This window comes from Dermochelys coriacea, chromosome 8 (assembly GCF_009764565.3).
Source record: "Dermochelys coriacea isolate rDerCor1 chromosome 8, rDerCor1.pri.v4, whole genome shotgun sequence".
In the NCBI taxonomy this organism is placed as follows: Eukaryota; Metazoa; Chordata; order Testudines; family Dermochelyidae; genus Dermochelys; species Dermochelys coriacea.
The window spans coordinates 892,461-917,896 of record NC_050075.1 but is presented as its reverse complement, the minus strand read 5'-3'; the positions used below and the strand labels follow the sequence as shown (position 1 = coordinate 917,896).

General features: G+C 64.5%; 1 protein-coding gene across 4 annotated transcripts; it reads right to left on the bottom strand.

Moving 5' to 3' along the window:
- Positions 1-890: 890 nt before the first annotated feature.
- Positions 891-24,878, bottom strand: LOC119859919 (lateral signaling target protein 2 homolog). Of its 4 annotated transcripts, none has more exons than XM_043491499.1 (13): positions 24,528-24,878; positions 16,529-16,669; positions 16,114-16,251; positions 15,468-15,670; positions 15,012-15,101; positions 14,392-14,481; positions 13,734-13,835; positions 12,580-13,272; positions 12,143-12,282; positions 11,083-11,196; positions 4,499-4,588; positions 3,257-3,369; positions 891-1,085 (listed from the first exon to the last, which is right to left on the bottom strand). In XM_043491499.1, exons 1-13 carry the CDS (start codon positions 24,567-24,569, stop codon positions 1,005-1,007), a joined length of 2,037 nt encoding a protein of 678 aa, XP_043347434.1. In that variant the 5' UTR covers positions 24,570-24,878; the 3' UTR covers positions 891-1,004. The 4 variants fall into 4 exon arrangements, with proteins under 4 accessions (XP_043347434.1, XP_043347433.1, XP_038268698.1 ...); XM_043491498.1 differs by having other exon boundaries at positions 891-2,891; positions 24,528-24,876; XM_038412770.2 differs by having other exon boundaries at positions 891-2,891; positions 12,143-12,279; positions 24,528-24,876.
- Positions 24,879-25,436: the final 558 nt, after the last annotated feature.

The following is a 25,436-nucleotide window of genomic DNA, read 5'->3' as shown; positions in this document are numbered from 1 at the left end:
CAGGTGGCAACTCCCCCTGCCCATCCCCTTTCCTCTCCCCATTGTCCCCTGGCCTGGCCTGTCCCCCACCCCCCAAGCACTTGCTGCTGTACAGCAGCAGGGCAGCACAGGTAGAAGGACATGCCTGTGGGCACCAGGAGACGGGACACAGCATCCCGGGGCTGAGGCAGGCAGCACAGCATGGGAAGGACAGAGCCCCTCTTCCCTCCCCCGCACAGGCTGAGCGGAGCAAGCCCTGCTCAGTGTTTGCAGAAATTAGGGGTGGGGGGCAAAGCCCACCCAGCCTAGGCCCACAGCTGGCAAGGGTTACAGACGCGGTGCCTCCCCCAGCCTGTGGTAACTAGACTTTCTATTTGAAATCCAGACAACTGGTGACCACCTGCGTTTGGAGCCAGGCTGCTGCCACCCCTGCTGAGCGGGACCGTACAGCTCTAGGGTCCTGCATTCCTGAGCCAGACCCACACCTGGCCCCCCTTTGTAAAGTCGTCCCGCAGGGCCAAGTCCCAGACCTACAAGCATGCGGCATAAGGATGTTTTCTGGGCTTACCTGTGCCTGGCTTCCTCCCAGAGCCAGCCGGCCATGGCCCCCTCTGCATGGCTGTGCTGCCTGCCCCCCCAGGGAACTGAGGGGTGCTGCATTCAGCCACCACCCCCCTTTTTCTGGGCTGCAAACTTGGATCCTGAAAACAAGTTGTAATAATGCCCCCCCTATTCTCCACAGTCACCTGACTCCACAGTTCAGGGCTTACTCCTAACTGTACAACTGCAGCTAATGTTCCTAGTTTACTGCATTACTTGAAAACCACCACCTGCTTCATTTTGCTTGTGCACAACCTGTGCCATTCATGGATGCAGATAACCAGCTCCCACCACCTGCCCATCTTTAAAGGGACAAGAGCCACTGAAACAAAACATAACTTTTGCCGTTGCTTCTTAAGTATGCACGTTACACACAGAATCGTTGTCCTACGTTCCAGCCTAGCTGGGTGCTTGGATGCACTTTTTTAATAAAAGCTTGGTTGCCCCTCATGGTCAGGGTCACAGGCCAGCCCATCAGCAAGCACCAGGAGCGGGGGACTGCAGAGCTGCAGACAGGGCCAAAGAGAGCTGTTGGTTTGCGTTTTGTTTACTAGGCTCTACGCTGGCAGGTGTGGGACTGAATGGGAGCTGGCCTGAGGAAGGGCCTGCTGCACCGTGCCAGCCACAGGAGGTGCCCAGCCATGGCTGCAGCCACTCTTCCACAGGGCGCTAGCCTTCATCTAGTCTAGGGCTTGTTCTTCCTGGCAGAGCTTTCTACCAGCCCTACCCAGGTGCAGGCTACAGCCTGGGCCTAGAACAGCTGCAGCTTCCCGAGCCCAGCCAGGAGCTCAGAGCCACGGTCCGCCCCTCCAGCCCGCTCAGCAGCAGAACCATGCAAGGACAGAGGTGCCTATCCCACCCCAGGTCTTGGGAGAGGAAAGTGTGAGCACTTTGAGACCCTGGTTGGAAAGAGGAAGAGAAACTCTGCCCCCTCACACTAGCAGGAGACAAGGAACAGCTCAGGAGTCACCTGCAGCCCCCCTCTCCCAGAGCCAAGGTACAGCCCACGCTGACAAATGTCAGTGGGCAGGACCACCCCATTGGGCCAGCCAGGCCCCTATGTTCACTGGGGTGCGGAGTCTCCAACGGCAGCCGCTCCCTCTCTACTCCACAGGGGCAGCTACCTGCACCCCATTCTGCTCTGTGCCTGTTAGCTGCTGCCTCAGCTGGGCAGAGTCTAGGCGCTCCAGGTTTAGTCACTGCTCATGCCAGACCCTGCAGCACCCAGAGCCCCTCTTGCCCCCAGGAAGGCTGGGCAGCACTCGAGACACAACACTGAGGTTTTCCCAGCCCTGCTTTAAACAGCGTGTGCAAGGATGGGCTGGCCCCAGTCCCAGTGGCTGATCTGAGCTGTTCAGCGAGTAGGACAATGCACCTTTCCCACAGCATGGGGCGGGCGGGGATGGAGAGAAGAGAGGAGAAGTCCTCCCCCTGTTCCTAGGCCCCCATCCTGCCTTGGTGCTGCAGGGGAGGCTTGCCACTGTCACCAGGGCCAGCACTTAGTACCCTGCCATGCAAGCCCAGACCCATGGCCCCAGAGCTTCCTTGGGACACGAACTGAGCTCCTGAATCCATCCGGCTTTGTTTGGGTGAGTGGCACAAGAGGCTGGGGCACCAGGCCCCCACTGGGCAAAGCTCATGGCCAGGTGGCCAGTACGAGGCTGGGTTCTCTGCAGTCACTTCAGGAAGCAGACCCTGCCTGTCCCAACGCCTCTAACTAGGAACAGGGAGGAGCACGTCAGGCAAGTCCGGCTGGGTCACCATGGAGCCAGTTCTGTTGCCAGTGGGAGCTGCTGTGGTCAGAGTGAGCAGGAGTGGCTGGAGTGCAGTGCCCAGAAATCCAGGCACCATCCCTGTGGGCCCTCCCTTTCCTACCGAGATAGCAGCTGGAGTGCAGCTGGCTGGCTCAGATCCAGGGAGGGTGCACATGAGGTTCTGCTGTCTCCACAGCCCACCCTCCAGCTCAGACAGGGATTCCTTGACTTAAAGCTAAAAACCCCATTGCAAGAAGTAGTGAGAGCCCTTCCGGGAGCTCCCCCCAAGGTCTGTGCAGTGTCCCGGCCCTCTATAGGTGGTGCAGGCTGCCAGAAGTCCTGAGCAGTCTTTGGTAGCTTTCCGAGACAAAGGATGTGCGATGATCCACGCCATTGGGGCTGCCAATGCACACAGCCGAGAGCAGCTCAGCGGTGGCTGGGGGTCGGGGGCCTGGCAGGGAGGTGCATGGTGTAGCAGTGAATGCAGACACGCACTGGCTTCAGGAGGCCATAGTGAGGGAGCGGCGCCGTGTGCTGGGAGCAGCGAGAGCAGAAGATCTGTCAGGGAAAGAAACTGAGCCATGAGTGAGGGGCGCCACATGGGAATCCAGCTCTGGCCCACTGCAGGACCACCCAGGCAGGGGCACCCAGTGCGCCCAAGGGCAGCAGCTGGGAGCACTTGCCTGTTCCTGCATCAGCCAATCCACACAGCCCTTCCCAGCATGGGCCCCACCACCCACTCAGAGGCTGGGGAGGAGCCACTCTGAGCTGCCCAGGAGCAGCCGCCACAGTCAAATGGGGCTTCATTTACCCCCTCCTCACTGCACCACAAGCATCCCCCTGGCAGGAGCCCCCAACACAGGCTTGTAGGGCGCAGAGCTTCCTGCCCCCCCCCGGCTTCCTACCCCCCCCCGGCTTCCTACCTTCCCACAGCTGCGGCAGTGGTGCCGTCGGCGGACCATGGAGAAGGGTGCCCGACACGATGTGCACTGGCTACATGTGCCATCCGGCACCCACGGCGGCAGCCTGGAGGTGCCTGCGGAGGGACAGGAGGAGGGTGGCTGGTGAGACGAGCCGGGCCCCAAGGAGGCGCACAAAGAAATCAAATCCTGCTGCATGCCAGCAGCAAGTGCCACCCCAGAGCAGGGGGCAGGCAGAGCGGCTCACACAGCGATGGCCAGCCAGGCACCGACAGTCCCCATCCCTGGAACGCCCGAGCGCCTCCCCAGCTGGCTTGCTCCTCACTGCACAGGACACAGCCACTTGCCCACCGACACAGCCTGGCTCCCCTCCCAGCTCTGGGCAGGCATGCTGGAGAGCGAGGGCCTGCTCCAAGAGTTCGATACCTTTCACAGTGAGGGCATCCCAGGGGCTGGCCCCAGGCTGGAACAGGTGCTCTCGGCTTGGCCAATTAAGAGGGCAGGGCAGCACCTGGGGGGCAATAAAAGCTCAAGGAGAAGCGACCCAAGGCGGGTCCCTGGGGGCAGGAGAAGGGGTTTGCCAGGGGAGGGGTGGACCTGCTGGCCTGTCTGAGGTGACCTTAACAGAACCTGGGATCTGACTGGAAAGAGCAGGTGCACTCGGGGAAGGACTGGGGTAGCCATGCGGGCAGAGGTGCAGGAGGGGAGCTGGGGGGGGCGGGGGTGGCAAGCAGATGCTGGTGCCTGGTGGTTGCTATGTTGAGGGGGCGTTAAGGGCCATGTCCCCTGACAGGGACGGGCTTGGGCTGGTTCTACAGGGTGCAAATGAGGTCAGTCTGCGGGGAGGATGAGGGAGCAGTGGGAGGGGGAGCAATTGGGGACCCGCAGGTAACTAGCCACTGGCACAGCTACTACCTAGGGCTGTGGTGGCTCTGTCCTCACTGGAATATGTAAACCCACCCCAGCTGTTCTCCTACCAGCCGCTCTAGGCAGCCAGGAATTGCTGTGGGGGCCTCTGCCCTGTCTCACACCGGAGGGCTGACTTGGTGATCACAGTGGGCCCCTGTGCCCTGATCCAGCAACCCAAGAGCTGCTCATGGAAACTGGAACTGTCTGGAACAGGAGGCCAGGGTGGGATCAGGCCTTGCGTGGGGCCATGGTGCTGACAGCAGGGACCAAGGAAGAGTTTATTTAGTCAACTATTAGGGGCCAGCAGGGACCCCAGTCACACCCTACCCCTCTTACCATCTCCGTTCCTGATCCTGTTCCCCTCCCTGTGGCTGGAGCACAGAGCACAGTCTGCCAAGGGGGAAGCTTCTCGCACTTCTTCCTCCTCTGGGGTGCAAGGGGAAGCGTTAGCACCACGCACACAGGAGCTGTTCGCAGCAGGGAGGGGCTGGTTTCTGCTGCTCAGCTCCCTGCTTCGCAATCCAGCAGCTTGCCAGCAGGCGCACACCCCACAGACAGGCCCATGGGCAAAGGGGCTGGGTGTGACGCAGCAGGGAGGGGGGAGTGTTGACCTGCGAATGTGGCAGGGGAGTTTCACTGGGGATGGGAGACCTGAGAGCCTGTCACCTGAGCCAGGAGAGGGATGGGGGAGGTAACACCTCTGCCTGGAAAACTGGACAAAGGCTGGAGGAGGGAGCCTGCTGGAGGTGTTTTGTTTTCAGTTTGGTGCTGGGTGGTGGAATGCAGGGAACCCCAAGGCTAGGGTCTAAGCTCCCTCCCCCCCAGAAGGACTTGACTGAGGGGTCCTGGTTGTACCCCCAAGCTCTGTTGTAGACTGTGTTCCTATTGTCCAATAAACCTTCCGTTTTACTGGCTGGCTGAGAGTCACAGTGAATCCCAGGAAGAGGGGTGCAGGCCCTGGACTCCCCCACACTCCGTGACAACTGGTGGCAGAGGTGGGATCTACTGCACCCTGTGAACGGCGCTTCCTGCAGTAAGTGACTGGGGAACAGTAAAACCAAGGGGGATTGACGAGGACCAGGCGTGCTGAAGATTCAGAGAGAGATGGTTTCAGGGGATGCTTAACCCCTGGGAGTGTGTGACCAGAGAGAAGGACTTTTGCAGTAACAGGGTCCCCCGGGGGATTGCAGCGAGTGGTCCCAGGGGTGGAGGAGTCTGCAGCTCAACTCTGGCAAAAAGAGGTGGTGACCTTGAGAAGGGCTGGCACCCTAGGGGCTCTCCCTGGAAACCATGGAAAGCTGCCCAGGCCTGCGAGTGGCCAGCAGGGAGATGTTTGCTAAACGCCTTAAGAGCGACCTGGTGGAGCTGTGCAGGCAGAGGGGGCTGCACATTGGGAGGTCCACCAAGGAACAGCTGATTGCCCAGTTGGAGGAGAGGGATCGCTTGGATGACCTGAGCCCTGTCCCTGAGGGAAGCTGCCCGGTGGATGCAGCGTGGGCCCTGGGGCCTGACCGGGCTGGGAGGGGTCAGACTGCTGCCGAGGACATCCCGAGACCCTTCCTACCTATGCCTGGGGGAGGAGTTGGGGGAAGCCCAGCGAATACCGAGGACACCCTGACCCCGGCAGCTAGCAGGGGATCCTCCCGGCGGAGCTCCCCATCCCTGGAGCAAAGGCGGCTGGAATGGGAGAGGGAGATGAAAATGAGGGAGCTGGAGGATCATGAAAAGCAGCGTCAGCATGAGGAGAAGCAACGTCAGCATGAGCAGGAGGAGAAGGAGAAACAAAGGCATCATGAAGAGAAGCAGAGACAGCATGAGCTGGAGCTGGCCAGGCTGAGGAGCAGTGGGGCCCCAGCTGCAGTGAGTGAGGGGGGACCCAAGACTGCAAGGAACTTTGATAAGTGCTTCCTGGCCCAGCGTAAGGAGGGGGAGGACATAGATAGCTTCCTGACCGCCTTTGAGAATGCCTGCGAGATGCACAGAGTTGACACTACAGAGAGGCTCCAGTTTCTCACCCCCTTACTGGACCCCAAAGCCGTGGAGTTGTACAACCAAATGACAGGGGCGGAGGCAGGGGACTGCGAACTGTTCAAAAAGGCCCTGCTCCATGAGTTTGGGCTGACCCCCAAGATGTACCGGAAAAGGTTCCAGAGTCAGCGTAAAACCCCTGAGGTCACATACCTACAACTGGTCAACCGAATGCAGGGATATGCCCACAAGTGGACAGTTGGGGCCCAAGCTAAAGAGACCTGCTTGACCTAATTATACTGGAGCAACTGTATGAACAGTGCCCTTCCGACCAGAGGCTATGGTTGGTGGACAAAAAGCTAGAGAACCCCCAGCACGCATGGCAGCTGGCCGATGAGTTTGTGAATAGTCAGTCGGGGGTAGCAGGGAGGAGTCCCAAAAGAACAGGCCCCCCACGATGCAGAGAGAGAGAGAGAGAGAGAGAGAGAGAGAAAAAGTCACCATGGGACCTCCCAGTGGGGAAATATGGAGAACCCCCTCCCAAGGGGAACGCCTGGCATCAGGACCATCCGACCCGCTCCAGGGGACCAACGTGACCTGAGCTGCTATCACTGTGGTCAGAGAGGCCACGTACGGACCCAGTGCCCCAGGCTCAGGGACAGACTGAGCAGACCCAACCTATCCAGGATTAACTGGGTAGGGACCCAGCTGGACGAGGGGCAGACGGTCCAGGCAAGGGGGGGGCTGCCAGCTTACCACCTGATCAGGAGGGAAGAATACCCCCGGCCAGCTCCGCCAGAGGGCTGGAGGCTCTGGACTCAGGGTGCTCGGTTTACAGGGTGGGCGTGGGGCTGTCTCTCCAGAGAGAGGGCCTTGTTCCCCTGGAGGTGGATGGGAGGAAGGTCAATGGATACTGGGATATGGGCACGGAGGTGACGTTGGCCCCAGATCGGGTGGTGCCCAACACCTACCTGACCCTGACGGGGTGGGCAGGACCCCATTCAAGGTGCCCGTGGCGAGGGTACACCTGAAATGGGGGGCCAAGGAGGGCCCAAGGACATGGGGGTGCACCACCAATTGCCCACTGAGGTTTTGATGGGGGGGACCTAGAGGACTGGCCAAGCAACCCTCAGACTGCCCTGGTTGTGACCCGTAGCCAGAGACGGCAAGGGGCATTGCACCCCGACCTTGGGGAGGGTACCACACCGGAGGTGCAGGACCCTACCCTCGTGGGGAGGGAGCACCGAGGGGCACGGCTCAGAGAGACTGTGGCCTCAGACCCGGCCAATGAGAGGGAACTGGGCCCCATCCCTTCCCCAGTCGCTGAGTTCCAGGCCGAGTTGCAGAAAGATCCCTCCTGGCGGAAGCTCAGGGACCTGGCCGACCTCAGTGTGGAATGGACCATGAGGAGAGGTTGCCGGGAGAGGTTCCTGTGGGAGGAGGGGTTCCTGTACCGAGAATGGGCTCCCCCAGGGGAAGTGGAGTCCTGTGGGGTCAGGAGGCAGCTGGTGGTACCCCAGAAGTGTCGCCGCAAGCTCCTGTACCTGGCCCATGACATCCCCCTCTCAGGACACCAGGGAATCCGGTGCACCCGGCCAAGGCTGCTACAGAAATTTTACTGGCCTGGGGTCTTTACCACTGTCCGGCAGTATTGCCGATCCTGCGACCTCTGTCAGAGGGTGGGGAAAGCCCGGGACAAGGGGAAAGCGGCTTTGAAACCTTTGCCCATCATAGAGGAACCTTTCCAGAAGGTGGCCATGGACATAGTGGGGCCTCTCAGCAAGACGACCCGGTCGGGGAAGAAATACATCCTGGTGGTGGTAGATTTTTGCCACCCACTACCCCAAGGCAGTGCCCTGAGCTTCCACTGAAGCAGACACCGTGGCAGATGCGCTGCTGACCATTTTCAGCTGAGTGGGGTTCCCCAAGGAAGTCTTGACAGACCAAGGATCCAGCTTCATGTCGGCCCTGCTCCGGTGCTTGTGGGAGAAATGTGGGCTCCGGCCCAACTGGGCCTCAGCGTATCACCCCCAGTCCAATGGACTGGTGGAGAGGCTCAATGGGACGCTAAAGATGATGCTGAAAACCTTTATGAACCAGCACCCGCAGGACTGGGACAAGTACTTACTGCACCTGCTGTTCGCGTACAGGGAGGTACCCCCAGGAGTCTACCGGATTTTCACCTTTCGAACTGTTATATGGAAGGAGGGTGAGGGGTCCCCTGGACCTGATGAGAGACGAATGGGAGGGGAAGGCCACTCCCGATGGAGAGTCAGTGGTGGAGTATGTCCTGATCTTCCGAGAGAGACTTGCTGAACTCACGGGCCTGGCCAGAGAGAATCTGGCCAGAGCCCAGAAGCAGAAGGTCTGGTGTGACCGCACGGCGCGGGCCCGCGCCTACGCCACCGGGGATCCGGTGATGGTTCTCATCCCCATGAGAAAGAACAAATTACAGGCCGCCTGGGAGGGCCCTTTCAAGATTGTCAAGCAGCTAAATGAGGTAAACTATGTGGTGGAGCTGTCAAACCGGGCACACCACCGCCGGGTGTACCATGTGAATGTGGTGAAGCCATATTATGCCAGGGGGAATGTGGTGTTGGCCGTGTGTAGACATTGGGAGGAGCAGGGAGATGACCCTTTAGTAGATCTATTCCCTGGGACCAGAGCTGGTTCACCCCTGGAAACAATTCCCCTCTCGGATCAGCTAACCCCTGCCCAGCAAGCTGAGATCGGGGGGTGCTGCATCCGTACCGACAGCTGTTTTCCAACCAGCCTGGACTCACTAATCTGACTGTCCACGGGGTGCAGACAGGGTTGCACCCGCTGATAAGATGCTCCCCCTTCCGAGTCACAGGGAAAACGGCTCAGGACCTGGAAAAAGAGATCCGGGACATGCTGGCTTTGGGGGTGATCCAGCCATCTGCCAGCCCTTGGGCCTCGCCAGTGGTGCTGGTCCCCAAAAGGGACGGGTCGATCCGGTTCTGTGTGGACTATCGGAAGCTCAGTGCCATCACTGTATCTGATGCCAACCCCATGCCCAGGCCTGATGAGCTCCTAGACAAGCTGGGTGGAGCTCGATACCTTACCACCATGGACCTTACAAAGGGCTACTGGCAAGTGCCGCTGGATGCAGATGCCCGGCTGAAATCGGCCTTTATCACCCCTCTGAGGCTCTATGAGTTCCTGCCTTTCGGCCTCAAGGGAGCACCGGCCACCTTCTAGCGCCTGGTGGATCCGCTACTGAGAGGGATGGAGAGTTTTGCCGTGGCGTATATTGATGACATCTGTGTCTTTAGCCAGACCTGGGAGGACCACGTGTCCCAGGTTAGACAAGTGCTGGACTGACTCCAGGAAGCTGGGCTGACCATAAAAGCTGAGAAGTGCAAGGTGGGGATGGCTGAAGTATCTGACCTGGGCCATCAGGTGGGGAGCGGCCGCCTAAAGCCGGAACCAGCTAAGGTGGAGGTGATCAGAGACTGGCCCGCTCCCCACACCAAAAAGCAGGTCCAGGCCTTTATTGGGTTGGCAGGATACTATCGAAGGTTTGTGCCCTGCTTTAGTGCCATAGCCACCCCCATCACCGAGCTATGCAAGAAGGGGAAGCCAGACAAGGTGGTTTGGACCGAGCAGTGCCAGGAGGCTTTCCGGGAGCTGAAGGAGGCTTTGGTCAGTGGCCCAGTTCTGGCAAACCCAGACTTTGACAAGCTCTTTATGGTGTTCACCGACCCCTCAGACACGGGACTGGGGGTGGTGTTAATGCAGGAGGATGAAAAGGGGGAGAGACACCCCATTGTGTACCTGAGCAAGAAGTTGCTACCCCGGGAGCAACACTACGCGGCCATCGAGAAGGAGTGGCTGGCCATGGTGTGGGTCCTCAAGAAACTAGAGCCAGATCTCTTCAGGCGACACTTCACCGTGTACACCGACCACTCTCCCCTGACCTGGCTGCACCAGATGAAAGGAGCCAACGCCAAACTCCTGAGGTGGAGCCTGCTCCTAAAGGACTATGACATGGACGTGGTCCATGTGAAGGGAAGTGCCAACATGAGAGCGGATGCGGAAAGGGGGCCCTGAACTTCTCCAGGTCACTGGTCAGAGTGACCCTGCTCAGTTCAGTCTCGAAGGGGGGAGAGATGGGACACAGCAAGGAGGGGGGAGTGTTGACCTGGGAATGTGGCAGGGGAGTTTCACTGGGGATGGGAGACCTGAGAGCCTGTCACCTGAGCCAGGAGGCAACACCTCTGCCTTGGGAATGTGGACAAAGGCTGCAGGAGAGAGCCTACTGGGGGGCGGGGGTTGGTTTCAGTTTGGTGCTGGGTGGTGGAACGCAGGGAACCCCAGGGCTGGGGTCTAAGCTCCCTGCCCCCCCCAGAAGGACTTGACTGAGGGGTGCTGGTTGTACCCACAAGCTCTGTTTTAGTCTGTGTTCCTATTGTCCAATAAACCTTCCGTTTTACTGGCTGGCTGAGAGTCACAGTGAATCCCAGGAAGAGGGGTGCAGGCCCCGGACTCCCCCACACTCCATGACAACTGGTGGCAGGGGTGGGATCTACTGCACCCCGTGAACGGCGCTGGCTAGCTGAGAGTCACAGGCGATGCTGCTTGTAGCCCGCAGTGTGTGTGCTGGTGCTGCACATCGGCTCCCAGACAGTCCAGCAGCTTTAGATGCCAGCCACATGCTCCAATTGCTCTGCCCCATCAGTACCACAGCGTGGGGTGTTCTTTGTATGGGGTGCTGCCTAAGCTGTGTGCATGGCCATTGCGCCTCCCCAGCCCTGGACCCTCCCCAGGGGCAGATTTGGGAGCCAGCATCATGCAAGGGGCTCCCTGCTTGGCACTGCCACTAACCAGCGAATGACAGACAAGACTGATGGGAGGAGCATCTTCTGGGCCAGCCCCACAGCCACCCCCTCCCGAGAGACTGCAGCTGACAGAGCAGGAGGATCACTCACGGCCCGTATCTGTCCCCACCGGAGCCTCGGGCTGGGACGTCACGATGTGGAACACCGTCTTCAGGATGCTCCGCAGGTCACTGGCAAAGTTGGTCTGCAGCTGGTCTGCCACCCCTGCCCAAGAGAGAGCAGCAGAGTCAGGGCCAAGGGGCCTGCAGCTGCCCCCCAAGAGGGGCTCTGCCAGAGTGCTGGTGGCTTGGCCCGCAGGGTGAGATTCAGACAACGCCAAAGGATGCTGCACTAATGACTCGGTCTGGGGCTGGCCATCACTGTGTCTGCAGGCAGTTCAGGGGGGTTTAGCCCCACGCTCAGCATGGAGTGACCTACGGAGACACCAGCGTCCCCTAGACGACAATGGACTATATAGGGACGTCAGCGAGGTGCTTGCAGAGCTCAGCTCCTCCAGGCCCACAGAGCCCCACCTCGGGGCTCTGGCCGAGGATGCAGCCTGCAGAGACTGCAGATCCCGCAGCAAAGCTCAGGCTTAAGCCTAGCGGTGGGAGGCAGTGCCTGGCTGGACATGTAGGCGGAGCCGCTGTTTTCGGCAGCGTAACCTTCGGGCTCTGTCCTGGGCTGGGCAGGCTGGGCACAGGCACCACACCAGTGCCGGCACTCGGCCTGCAGTGTCCGCTTGTGCCCAGCGGCTGGGAGCATGAGTGCATGCCCCTGCCTCCCCCTGCCCTGTTCCAGAACCGCTCCAGTTCCTATGGGCCCAGCTAGCTCCAGGCTGCTGCGGCTCCCTCTGTCCCCTTGCGGGGGCCCAGCAGGTGGTGGGACAGTGCCCTCCGATGAGCTGCTCCCAGCTGCCCGCCATGGGGAAGCACCTGGAGGACGCACCTCCTGCAGTCACACCTGCTGGCAAGAGCCATTGCTGCCCCATGGCAAGAGCTGACTAGAAGCAGCTTTCTGTGCGCCTGGCACACGCTCCCCTCACAGGGCACCCCACTGCCCGCAGCGAGCCCAGGACAGCCCCGTGCCCTGGTCCCCAGCTCCCCCACTGCAGTGTGGGATAGCGCAGGAGGCCGGAGTTCTCTCCCGGCCCGCTGTGCAGAGCACGTACCAGAGATGCAGACGAAGAGCGTGTGGATCATGTCCTGGGTGCTGCTGTAACAGGAGCGGAGCTCTGAGCGTGCACCGGGCAGAACAGCCCTGGGGAGCACTCTGCCCTGGGCACTGCCTGGCTGCTGCCCCAGGGACCTGCTCAGAAGAGAGGAGCCAGTTACACAAGAGGGCACAGGCTGGTCCCCCTTCCCTGCCCCCCAGACAAGCCCCCATCTAATCCGACAGCAGGGCCTTCCCTGCCTTCTTCACCCCTGACCCCCGGCACTGGCCCCTAGCTCAGACACCAGAACTGGGTTTGGTTGCCTCAGGTGACTCGCAGCTACGTGGGCTCCGAGGCTTGGCCTAGAGGAGGCACCAGTTTGCCCCAGGGAACTGCTCGCTGGGGCCCCTGGCATGGGTATCTGCTCCAGAGCCCTATCATTCATCACCACTTACCCGCTGCTGTCGCCAGGCAGGAGTGGAGGGAGAGGCCTCACCCACCCATTCTGCAGGCAGGCACGGGCCTCCATGCATCCTCCTGGCAGAGTCGGCTCCTGGGGCCTAGAAGCCACTAGTGCCAGCTGGCCATGGTCTGTGGAGCATGCCCACGACTGCTGGCCTCTGTGCCATGGAGGCCCCATGCTGTCAGTGTGCCCTGCTCCCTCGGGCATGGCTGAGTACATCTGCAGCCGCATGTCCCTGCTGGCATTGCCGACTGTGCCAGGAACCCCCTGGCGCACAGCCTTAGCAGGTGTCCACAGGCCCGACGAGGCTGACCCGGTGCAGGCCGCATCCACGTCACTAGTCCTCACGTTCAGGGGCCTTTCGGGGAGAGGGTCAGAGCCAGGAGGCACTGGCTCCTTTGCCTCCTCCTTGCTCTTTCGTGGAGCTCCACTCGCAGTCCCTGGGGCTCCAGCTGTTCCATGGCTGCAGGCCGCCGTACGCTGGGCTCCCACAGCAGCTGGGGGGTGCAGAGAGCAGTTGGGGGCGGGCTGCGGGGAGCTCCAGGGGACAGGGCGACTTGTGTCCAGAGCCGCTTCGCCCCTGGGCTCAGGACCGGCTGCGCTGCAAGGACCCTCCGATTCGGCAGCACACAGGCTCTTCTCCAGCAGGGCGAGCTCCTCCTCTGAGAGCACCCGCAGCAGGTCCCTGCCGGAGACGGGCATGAGACCTTCCCAGGCTGGGCCTCCCTCTGTCCTCCCACAGCTGGGGGGCCGGGCCGGGCAGGAGGGGAGCAAGGGCAGCTCCATGCCACAGGGCACCTGGGGCCCCACAGCAGCTTGAGCTGAGCCCCTCCAGGCACCAGTGCCAGGAGCGCACCGGCGAGGCAGTCTGTGCCGGGCCAGGGGTCGTGCTGCCAAAGGACACCGCACACCAGCTTTATAAACCCCCTTGAGCCCCTGTGCTCCCCACTGCCCAGCCCTCCCCTGCCCCATGGTGCTCCCCCTCCCCACTGCCCAGCCCTCCCCCTCCCCACGGCGCTCCCCCTCCCCAGCCCTCCTCCACCCCACGGCGCTCCCCCAACCAAGGCTGCTCCCCACCGCCCAGCCCTCCTCCACCCCATGGCGCTCCCCTACCCAAGGCTGCTCCCCACCGCCCAGTGCACCTACCTGATTTTTTTCAGCACGCTGTGAAATGGGCTGAAGACCCTGGACATCTCCTCAGGTGTCCGTTCCAGGCTCAGAGGCCCCTCGGGATAGATGAGGAGCCCACTGCATGCAGGGAGAGGGTGCAGCCCCATCAGCTCTGCCCTGGGCTGCCCCCTCCCAGCCCTGTCTCAAAGCAAACCCTGGCTCTCGGTCTGGGGCTCCAAACCGGAGGGCACCAGCCTCCCACCAGCCGCTGGTCAGTGCCCAGGCCAGAGGCGCAGCCAAAGGGTCAGCGAGTGGCTGGAAGGGGCAAGGGGTGGTGCAAGCCCTGTCTTTGGGAAGCGGTTCCAGGTCCCCTAGGGACACACCTGGGGCAGCTGAGCTAACGGGGAGAGGGGCTCAGCTCCAGGCGCCCACAGGCCAGTGACCCTTCTGCAGCAGCAGGGCAAGGAAGTGCCCCTGTCCCGGTGCAGCTGCACTGCCTGGTGCCCACCGGGGGGAGAGCAGGAACCAGCCCAGGGCAGAGGAGCTGGGGCAGCTTGGAGTCAGGCAGCCACTGCCCCACCCCGGGGAACTCCTGGGCCACAGCTCCGGAAGCCCAGTGCTTCGGGGGATGCCTGGCTCCACACCACCCTGGCTTGTGCGGCCTCAGCCCTCCAGCACGGAGCTGCCCACTCACCTGATGATGGCCAGGCGGGGGATGGTGAACATCAGCAGCGGCTCGCACCCGTCAATCATGTCCTGGCTCAGGTAGCCAAGTTTCAGGGCTCTGCTCAGGGAGGGCAGAGGCAGGGGGCTTGAGACAGTCTGGGACCACGGGCTTCGTGCCAAAGAGCAGCAGCTGTTGCTTTAAGCTAGGCCCGACAGGCGGGCTGGGGGACCCAGTGAACCTGTCACCCTCTGGTTTCCCAGCAGGCTTGCTGGGGGCGCCCCAGGAATGCTCTGTGAGCATGACCCCAAGGCAGCAGCCGGGGGGCCGGGGACAGTCTCTGCCTCACGTTGTGGCAGTCCAAGCACACTGCTTCCAGGAACGGCCAGGGGGACGCTCCAGCTGCTCAGCGCCCAGCTGGCTCATGGAGTGGTGCAGGTGAGAGCTCCCTGCCCACCAAGGAGTGGGGAGCTGGGGTGTCCCCACTCCTGTATTGAATGGCATTCAGCTCCCATTCACCACAGGTGAATCCAGCAGCCTCTGCATAAGCTGCAGGGGAACTACACCCCAAAGTAGGAGGGGGGGGAATTAGCAATTCTTGCCCAGGGCCTCTCCCCTCAGAGTGCCCTGCCAGCCACACAGCCCCTCACCTCGCCACTGTCTCACAAAAGAGCACCACGATCTCCTGCTGCTTGTAGAGCTCCTCCGGGGACTTCACCGAGACTAGCAAGGACACGTAGCTACAAGAGACAGGCCAGCCATGAATCCCAGCCCTGTCCTGCTTCCCAGGGCACCCAGCGGAGCACCATGGAACACTCTGGCCTGGAGCAAGGGGCCCAGATTGTGCCCAGGGGGCTCCTGACAGCAGATCTAGCTCTGCTTGGCCCTCTCCAGAGTGGCTTGTCCCGGTAGGATGCCCTATGACACAGCCCCCCACACTACGAAGGACGAGCGGCTACCGGCATTCTGCACCCACCACGCTCAGCCTGGCGCTCTCTGGGCTGCTGGGAAATGGCCGGGGAGGTGGCGGAGGCTGCTGGCCCACCCTGCCCCAATGCTTGCACCTGGCCTCTGCAGCCAGGCTGAGTTCTGCGCCTGGCACGTACCTGAGTTCAAATTCAGCGAAGAGCGTGTCAAACCGGATCAGCGCCATACGCACGGGCTCCGAGCAGGGGCTGGCCTGGCTCAGGCTTTGCTCCCGCAGCACTTTCCGCACCAGCTGCAAGCTGCACACCAGGTTCTTGGCCAGGGGACGCAGCTGCAGCCCGTCCGCTTCCTCCAACTCCAGGACGGTGCCTGCCACTAGACACTGTGGAGACCACACGAGCCGCTCATGGAGCCAGCCCAGCGCAGCCCCTCCCCTGCCCACCTAGCCGAATCCCACCACCCCGAGAGCATGTGACCGGAGTCGTGGGCTCAGCACGGGCCCAGGGGCCAGGCGACCTCCTCGGAGTTGGACACGGCATGTGGTCCACTTGGGCGGAGCCCAGGGCTGGACAGCTGGGTGTGGGGGGAGGCACTTGCATGGCACCTCCCCTCAAGGTATCTGGGGAGAGCAGGTGTTTTTAGCCCCTGGCTCTCCTGGGTGCAATCCAGTCTAGCATGAGGGAGACAGTACAAAGAATCCTGGCACCCTTCCTGCGCCCCCCAAAAGGGGGTTCTGAGGGTCCAGACAGCACCAGGAAGTGCATTTCCTATAAGGACTGGGGTAGGAACTCCCAGACTGCTCCCCAGGAATCACCGCAGGCTGACCTCAGCTGCAAACAGCACGTGGTTCCCCAGATTGTCCACCAGGAGCTCCTCCGGGAACTTGGCGAGGTAGTCACGGCAGTGCCTCTCCTTGGGGATGCACTCATTCATGAGCTGCTCGATGAGGGTCAGCAGGTGAGCCTGGGCAGGGGAGCAGGAGGTGTCTGTTGAGATTACTGTCCCACACATAAGGGATGCTGGTCGCTGGCGGGTCCCTGCCGAGCCATGCAGCGCGGGACAGAGCATGCACCATCTCTCCTAGCTCCTCCACCAGGGCCAGGGCCCCAGCCCTGAAATCCCAGCCCTCCCTGCGCTCCCACCCTGGACAGCAGCAGAGCCCGCTACACCAGCTGAGGGCAGGGCACGCGCACGCTCCTTGGGCCTCATGTAGGGGGCAGGGCCCTGGCTCACAGGGTACCTGGCTGAGGTGCAGCTGGTTTAGCAGCACCAAGTATTGCTGAGGGTCCGTCTCCACATCCAGGCCATTTATTTCCATCACCACGCGGGTCACCCTCTCATCGGCGTAGAAGAATTGGGACAGCAGCCTGGGGTCGGATCTCTGGCGAGAGACACAGGGAGAAGGGGAGTCTCTGTCAGTCACTGCGGCACCCCGAGGAGCACAACGCTGTGGCTCCAGCCTCCCCCAGCAGGAGGCACTGCGGGGAGCCTTGGCTGCTGGAGGGGGAAGGGGACGGTCCCAGCTCCAGAGCCCTGTCCTGCTCGGCTGACGCGCTCCTGTTCGGCCCCAAGAGCTCGCATGGAGCCAGTATGACATGCACCATGTGGCCAGAGTGGGGGTGTCTGGGCAGGGCAGTGAGCGGAGGAGGGGCACAGGCAGGAAGGACGGACAGCACCTGCCTCCTCCCAGCCCATCGTGCGAGGGGCCAGGACTGTGTCCTGTTCCCCGGGCCCCCCCATGGGTAGGAAGAGCTTCAGGGACAGGCCGTGTGGGTCCTGGGGAGGGGGGGTACTCTGGGCACTGCACCCAAGCACGTAAGCCCCAGAGGCGATGCAGAGCTGGGGGCATGGGGCGAGCTTGGCTCTCCTCAGGCCAGAGAGCAGCATCAGCGGCAGCATGTTCCGGTGAACCAGTCATGGGCCTCAAGCCAGAAATTCCCAAGGGGCACCGTGTCCTTTGGCCCCTCATTTCCCTCCCCGTTACTGGGGAACTAGGTCATGGCGTGGGGATGGGTACGGCAAGAGCACCACAGAACCCGCTTGTCAAAAGGCGCTCCCGGCCCTTCGCTCAGTGTGCCAGCCAGAGACAAGGGGCAGCGACTCATCCATGTTCCCCCAGAGCCGGGGACAGAACCCAGGAATCCTGGCTCCCAATACCCTGTCCTAACAGCTAGATACAGTCTGGTGCAACATGGACTGTCCAGTGGCCCCATTATTGCCAACAGGCCTGGCCAGGAGCATCCAGCTACTATCCTCGGTCGGGATCTCGCCCCCCAGACTGCTCCCAAGGAAACCTGTGATGCAAAGATCATCTCTAGGCAGCCTTGGGTCAGCAGAGCTGAGTGCAAAGCTGCAGGCCAGGCCGCGGCTGTTCCATCAGCAGGAGGCTGAGTTCAGAGCAGCCCCTAGCCCCCACCTGGCCCTGGGGTGAATATGTCCCAGGCCGTGACAAACAGCCCCCTAGGGCTCTTGGGCCTGTCGGCCTTCTTCCAAGGTCTGTGGGCCCAGGAGAGCAGAATACACACGTGCTCCAAGCCACTCCTGGCCACAGCAGGCCCAAAGCAGACAGGACAGCCGGGTTCCCAGCATGGGTGCCAGCCAGAACCAGCGAATCCTCCAGAGGGGGAGGGGGTTGGGGTGTGCCTGGAGAATTCCTGCCGCTCTTCTGCTGCCAGAGGAGCCAGGAGCCCCCTGCCCTGAGGACAGCACAACAGATCCCAACTGTCACTGACGCTCCCAGGAGCATTGATCCGTCCGTCCGTCCGCCCGTCCATCCCCCCGAGCCCAGCAGGAGCTCGTGCTCTGGAGTGAAATTTTTTCAGGGCCACCCATGACCAGCAGGGGGTGCTGCAGTGGGGAGCAGAGGTTGTGCCTGCAGCGGGGTTTGGGGCAGGACTGGCAGCAGGAGGGCTGCAGGCTCACCTATAAACCGTAGCGAGGTGCTCTGTCCCTCAGGCCATGGCACGCGCCCAGCCAGTGCACGTGCTTGTGAACAGCCACAGCTGGGCAGAGCTATTCAGCAGTGAAGTCAGGGCCACAGCAGGCCCCCGCCTAGGGTCATGAGGTCACACAAACCCCAGGCAGGCATGATGGAGCTAACCAGGTAAGAGGCCAAAGAGTCTCAGCCACGGAGCAGGTTAGCAGCACACACCCCTGCAGCACACCCGGCCTTTCACACACTTCCTCAATCCAAGCCTCTCCACAATTAGCTAAGCACACAGCAGCTGAACTGGATTGTGCAGAGGCAGCTAGAGCGAGTGGACCAGGCACAGGAATGGGATCCAGGAATCCTGGAGCTCTCATTTTGGCTCCACCCAAACCCCCCCACTGTGGACTGTGCAAGTCTCTACCTCAGTTTCCCCAGGTGTAGAACAGGATTAATGAGCTCAAGCTGGATCCCAGTAGGGGTGGGGCTGGACGTGTGTGCACATATCACACCAAGTACAAGAGTGTGAGAAGGCAGCCTTTGTGACAGGGTGACGGTGCCCTCGGGAATAGTGAGGGCTAGTGGTCAGTCAGCCCCTGGCCTGGGGTGTGTCCCTTAAAGCCTGGGCCTTGTACAGAGCATGAAGCACAAGGGAGGGTAAAGCTAGGTGTGGGGAGAGCGGAAGACGGGCCCAGGGCAATCAGTCAGACTTGCGGAAAGACCAGGCTGCTGTCCCTTTAAAGTCCTGGGACCAGAAGCCTTGTAGAGTGGCTGGAAGCAGAGCGTGTGTCCACATGCTGCCACTGGGGTGATGCATTGCCCCCCTCAAGGTATCCAGGGACCACGGCGTGGACAGGAGAACAGAGTCCTGCAGCTCCTCTTTCCCCATTACACACACACGGCTCCCGGGGCCGTGCACACAATGGGGTCACCTGGCGCTAAGATCCTCACTCCTGTACCTCTTGCGCGGGACCACCTCGCCTCTCCAAAGCCCCCAAACCTACTGTAACGCTGCCAGCTGGGCAAGGGGCGGCATCCCCATCCTGCTTCGCCCCGTGTGGCAGAGAGCCGCAGACCACAGGAGTCACTCTGGGAGGTGCCGGTTAGACTGATCAGGGACAGCAAGAGAGCCCCTGTGGGCCCCAAAGCATCACTCTGGAGAAGGCAAACAGCCTGCTGCAGCCTGCTAGCAACGCAGCCCCCGTCCCCCGTGGGGAAAAGCTGAGAGAAGCCTGGACAGTGGCCACTAGCCACCTGCAGCTCTTCCCTTCACCCGGAAGCCACCCCTCCCGCCCTCAGGAGGGCACCTTGCAGCGGGCAGTCTGTTGCCTTTCCTTGGCAGTGTCTAACATCAGCCCACAGCACGGCCTGGATCCACCGGCCAAGCTGCCCGTGGACACACCCTGCCTCCAGCCCCTCTGCTGCAGGCAACAGACGCTTCCCAGTCACCCAGACTCTTTGGCGTAAGCACACAGGGCCCACCTGGGGCTGGCCATGGGGAATCCCAGCCTGGGGCTTCCCTGTAGCTTTACTCCAGGGAAAGTTGAAGTGGCAGCGCCTGGCTCTCAGCTAGGTTGGCTGTGCCCTCCTGTTCCTTCCCCCAGCCTCCCCGCAGAGAGAGACGCAGCTCCTGGCGGTGGGTCACCCACCGCGCCGGGCCTCAGGGCCAAGACAGGGATCTTCCCTTCTGGGCCTTGCTTGGTCCTGTTCCAGTCTAGGTGTCAGCACCCTGAGCGCCAGGCCCCACCCCGTCCCGTTCCCCTTCCTGGATGGGGGAAGAGAACCCCCCGCCCGCATGTTGCCTTTTTTAAGCCGGTCCCTTCACCCGGAGTCGAAGGCCTGAGACTCCTGTATACAGCTCCTGCCTGTTTACACCCTTCAGGCATGTGTAGGCTGTGGCCATGGCCCTCCCCCACCCGCCTTAGTCACCTCGGAGACATGCTCTTGTACCCGACTTCCCCACAGCTTTGGCCCAGCCCAGGCCCGGGGCCCAGCCCTGCTGGCAGAGCAGCAGGGGCAGCAAGAGTGGGTTGGTTCTCACACCGGCCAGACCCCGTGGATGCTGTCCAGCCCCTGGAGCGGGAACTGTTCGGAGCCACCCCACAGCCTAAGCCCCTCCTCTCGGGACGGAGGGAAGGAGCTGCAGGGCGCGTACAGAGCTAGGCAGGCCAGGGGTGTCCCAGGGCACACACAGGGGCCAGGCCCCAGGAGTCGATGGGACACTTCCACCCTCTCTGCCCTGCACGGGGGGGGCTGCCCGGAGCTCCAGGCAGGGGGAGAGGCTGGACGGCAGCACCCAGAGCAAGCGGACAGGTTCCTCGGCAGTGCCAGGTGCAGGGACAGCCTAGGTGCCTAGGTCACTGACAGCCACCCCGGGGGGGGCAGAGAGGACTCCCGGAGGGTGGGGGTGAGACGAGGGTCTCTGGCAGCCCCCCTGGGGGGCAGAGGGGAGTCCCGGCAGTTGGGGGTGGGACTTGGGGGTCTCTGGCAGCCCCCCGGGAGACAAATGGGATTCCCGGGGAGTGGAACAGAGGGTCTCTGGCAGCCCGCCTGGGGGGCAGAGGGGAGTCTCGGCAGGTGGGGATAGGACAGGGGGTCTCTGGCAGCCCCCCTGGGGGGCAGAGGAGAGTCCCGGTGAGTGGAGTGGGACAGGGGGGCAGAGGGGCATCCCGGCGGGTGGGGGTGGGACAGGGGGTCTCTGGCAGCCCCCCCAGGGGGCAGAGGGGAGTCCCGCCGGGTGGGGGTGGGACGGGGGGGCTCTGGCAGCCCCCCCGGGGGGCAGAGGGGAGTCCCGCCGGGTGGGGGTGGGACGGGGGGGGCTCTGGCAGCCCCCCCCGGGGGGCAGAGGGGAGTCCCGGCGGGTGGGGGTGGGATGGGGGGGCTCTGGCAGCCCCCCCCGGGGGGCAGAGGGGAGTCCCGGCGGGTGGGGGTGGGAAAGGGGGGCTCTGGCAGCCCCCCCGGGGGGCAGAGGGGAGTCCCGGCGGGTGGGGGTGGGACGGGAGGGCTCTGGCAGCCCCCCCCGGGGGCAGAGGGGAGTCCCGGCGGGTGGGGGTGGGACGGGGGGTCTCTGGCAGCCCCCCCGGGGGGCAGAGGGGAGTCCCGGCGGGTGGGGGTGGGACGGGGGGTCTCTGGCAGCCCCCCCGGGGGGCAGAGGGGAGTCCCGGCGGGTGGGGGTGGGAAAGGGGGGCTCTGGCAGCCCCCCCGGGGGGCGGAGGGGAGTACCGGCGGGTGGGGGTGGGAAAGGGGGGCTCTGGCAGCCCCCCCGGGGGGCAGAGGGGAGTCCCGGCGGGTGGGGGTGGGACTTGGGGGTCTCTGGCAGCCCCCCTGGGAGGCAAATGGGATTCCCGGGGAGTGGAACAGAGGGTCTCTGGCAGCCCGCCTGGGGGGCAGAGGGGAGTCTCGGCAGGTGGGGATAGGACAGGGGGTCTCTGGCAGCCCCCCTGGGGGGCAGAGGAGAGTCCCGGTGAGTGGAGTGGGACAGGGGGGCAGAGGGGCATCCCGGCGGGTGGGGGTGGGACAGGGGGTCTCTGGCAGCCCCCCCGGGGGGCAGAGGGGAGTCCCGCCGGGTGGGGGTGGGACGGGGGGCTCTGGCAGCCCCCCCCGGGGGGCAGAGGGGAGTCCCGGCGGGTGGGGGTGGGATGGGGGGCTCTGGCAGCCCCCCCGGGGGGCAGAGGGGAGTCCCGGCGGGTGGGGGTGGGAAAGGGGGGCTCTGGCAGCCCCCCCGGGGGCAGAGGGGAGTCCCGGCGGGTGGGGGTGGGACGGGAGGGCTCTGGCAGCCCCCCCCGGGGGCAGAGGGGAGTCCCGGCGGGTGGGGGTGGGACGGGGGGTCTCTGGCAGCCCCCCCGGGGGGCAGAGGGGAGTCCCGGCGGGTGGGGGTGGGACGGGGGGTCTCTGGCAGCCCCCCCGGGGGGAGAGGGGAGTCCCGGCGGGTGGGGGTGGGAAAGGGGGGCTCTGGCAGCCCCCCGGGGGGCAGAGGGGAGTCCCGGCGGGTGGGGTGGGAAAGGGGGGCTCTGGCAGCCCCCCCGGGGGGCAGAGGGGAGTCCCGGCGGGTGGGGGTGGGAAAGGGGGGCTCTGGCAGCCCCCCCGGGGGGCAGAGGGGAGTCCCGGCGGGTGGGGGTGGGAAAGGGGGGCTCTGGCAGCCCCCCCGGGGGGCAGAGGGGAGTCCCGGCGGGTGGGGGTGGGAAAGGGGGGCTCTGGCAGCCCCCCCGGGGGGCAGAGGGGAGTCCCGGCGGGTGGGGGTGGGAAAGGGGGACTCTGGCAGCCCCCCCGGGGGCAGAGGGGAGTCCCGGCGGGTGGGGGGGGGAAAGGGGGGCTCTGGCAGCCCCCCCGGGGGCAGAGGGGAGTCCCGGCGGGTGGGGGTGGGAAAGGGGGCTCTGGCAGCCCCCCGGGGGCAGAGGGGAGTCCCGGCGGGTGGGGGTGGGAAAGGGGGGCTCTGGCAGCCCCCCCGGGGGCAGAGGGGAGTCCCGGCGGGTGGGGGTGGGAAAGGGGGACTCTGGCAGCCCCCCCCGGGGGCAGAGGGGAGTCCCGGCGGATGGGGGTGGGAAAGGGGGGCTCTGGCAGCCCCCCCCGGGGGCAGAGGGGAGTCCCGGCGGGTGGGGGTGGGAAAGGGGGGCTCTGGCAGCCCCCCCGGGGGGCAGAGGGGAGTCCCGGCAGTTGGGGGTGGGACTTGGGGGTCTCTGGCAGCCCCCCTGGGAGACAAATGGGATTCCCGGGGAGTGGAACAGAGGGTCTCTGGCAGCCCCCCGGGGGGCAGAGGGGAGTCCCGGCGGATGGGGGTGGAAAGGGGGCTCTGGCAGCCCCCCCGGGGGCAGAGGGGAGTCCCGGCGGGTGGGGGATGGGAAAGGGGGGCTCTGGCAGCCCCCCCGGGGGGCAGAGGGGGAGTCCCGGCGGGTGGGGGTGGGAAAGGGGGGCTCTGGCAGCCCCCCCGGGGGGCAGAGGGGAGTCCCGGCGGGTGGGGTGGGAACGGGGGACTCTGGCAGCCCCCCCGGGGGGCAGAGGGGAGTCCCGGCGGATGGGGGTGGGAAAGGGGGACTCTGGCAGCCCCCCCGGGGGCAGAGGGGAGTCCCGGCGGATGGGGGTGGGAAAGGGGGGCTCTGGCAGCCCCCCCGGGGGCAGAGGGGAGTCCCGGCGGGTGGGGGTGGGAAGGGGGACTCTGGCAGCCCCCCCGGGGGCAGAGGGGAGTCCCGGCGGATGGGGGTGGGAAAGGGGGGCTCTGGCAGCCCCCCGGGGGCAGAGGGGAGTCCGGCGGGTGGGGGTGGGAAAGGGGGGCTCTGGCAGCCCCCCGGGGGGCAGAGGGGAGTCCCGGCAGTTGGGGTGGGACTTGGGGGTCTCTGGCAGCCCCCCTGGGAGACAAATGGGATTCCCGGGGAGTGGAACAGAGGGTCTCTGGCAGCCCCCCCGGGGGCAGAGGGGAGTCCCGGCGGATGGGGGTGGGAAAGGGGGGCTCTGGCAGCCCCCCCGGGGGCAGAGGGGAGTCCCGGCGGGTGGGGGTGGGAAAGGGGGGCTCTGGCAGCCCCCCCGGGGGGCAGAGGGGAGTCCCGGCGGGTGGGGGTGGGAAAGGGGGGCTCTGGCAGCCCCCCCGGGGGCAGAGGGGAGTCCCGGCGGGTGGGGGTGGGAAAGGGGGGCTCTGGCAGCCCCCCGGGGGCAGAGGGGAGTCCCGGCGGATGGGGTGGGAAAGGGGGGCTCTGGCAGCCCCCCCGGGGCAGAGGGGAGTCCCGGCGGGTGGGGGTGGGAAAGGGGGCTCTGGCCGCCCCCCCGGGGGCCGAGGGGAGTCCCGGCGGGTGGGGTGGGAAAGGGGGACTCTGGCAGCCCCCCCGGGGGCAGAGGGGAGTCCCGGCGGATGGGGGTGGGAAAGGGGGGCTCTGGCAGCCCCCCCGGGGGCAGAGGGGAGTCCCGGCGGGTGGGGGTGGGAAAGGGGGGCTCTGGCAGCCCCCCCGGGGGGCAGAGGGGAGTCCCGGCAGTTGGGGGTGGGACTTGGGGGTCTCTGGCAGCCCCCCTGGGAGACAAATGGGATTCCCGGGGAGTGGAACAGAGGGTCTCTGGCAGCCCCCCCGGGGGGCAGAGGGGAGTCCCGGCGGATGGGGGTGGGAAAGGGGGGCTCTGGCAGCCCCCCCGGGGGCAGAGGGGAGTCCCGGCGGGTGGGGGTGGGAAAGGGGGGCTCTGGCAGCCCCCCCGGGGGGCAGAGGGGAGTCCCGGCGGGTGGGGGTGGGAAAGGGGGGCTCTGGCAGCCCCCCCGGGGGGCAGAGGGGAGTCCCGGCGGGTGGGGGTGGGAAAGGGGGGCTCTGGCAGGGGGAACTGGGGTTCCTGGTCTCACCTTGGGCCGGTGCAGCCACTTCCTGACGGCCGCGGGCAGCATGGCGAGAGCGCAGCGCCCGGTCCCGGACTCCCGGCTCCCCGCCGCCGCCGCCCGCACGGGGCGGGCCCGCAGCTGGCACCGCCCGGACGGGGAACAGGGCGGTGCCTGCCCGAGCCCGAGCCCGGCGCCCCCCGCGTCTCTCCCTTTTGAAAGTGCCCCTGGCAGGTTAAATTCTCCTTCAGCCCCGCATGGGGCGGGGGTCTGGCCCCACGTGCACCGCGCGGAAGAGTCGTGCCCCAAACTCACACTGTGGCAGGTCCGGAATAGAACCCAGGAGTCCTGGCTCCCTCCTCCTCCCGGCAACCACTAGACCCGCTCCCCTGCCAGGGCCAGGGCTAGAACTCAAGAGTCCCGGCTTCCAGCCCCCCCTTGCCCCAGAGACAGGAGGAGAACCAACCCCCTTTGTGCATTACACCACCAGAGCAGGGCGTCCGAGGCAGGTCCCTGCATGCCAAGGCACTGACACCAGAGACAGGCCGTTCCCCTGCTGGGCTGGGCCACGGGCCGGGAATGGGTGCTGGGGGCAGGATGCATGAGGCCATGCATGTGGGGTGGGATGTGTCCCAAGGGACAGAGCCTGCCTCAGACTGACCCAGGGAGCAGTGTTTGGAAGGGTCCCTAAGGACAGCCTCGGAGGAGATCGAGGCAGGCAGGCAGGGCCCCAGACACACACCCACACACACACAGTCACTGGCTGCTTGCCTTTGGGTGACAGGGAGCAGTGGGGGTGCTGGGTAGGCGGCCGCCCTCAGAGTGGCCTGAGTTTCCTGGCAGCTCCCCCTGGGTTCTGCGTAACCACAGTGTAGCTGGGGTGGGGATTTCACTCCTGAGCCACAGTCTAGTCATGTCTGTTATTCATGGAGTTGT

Coding starts and splice junctions, on each gene's coding strand:
- LOC119859919 (XM_043491498.1), bottom strand. CDS start 24,569: ATGCTGCCCGCGGCCGTCAGGAAGTGGCTGCACCGGCCCAAG. Junction 16,252..16,528: donor ACCAGCTGCACCTCAGCCAG/GTACCCTGTGAG, acceptor TCCCCTGCCCAG/GCTCACCTGCTGACCCTCAT. Junction 13,836..14,391: donor CCCCGCCTGGCCATCATCAG/GTGAGTGGGCAG, acceptor CCCTGCATGCAG/TGGGCTCCTCATCTATCCCG.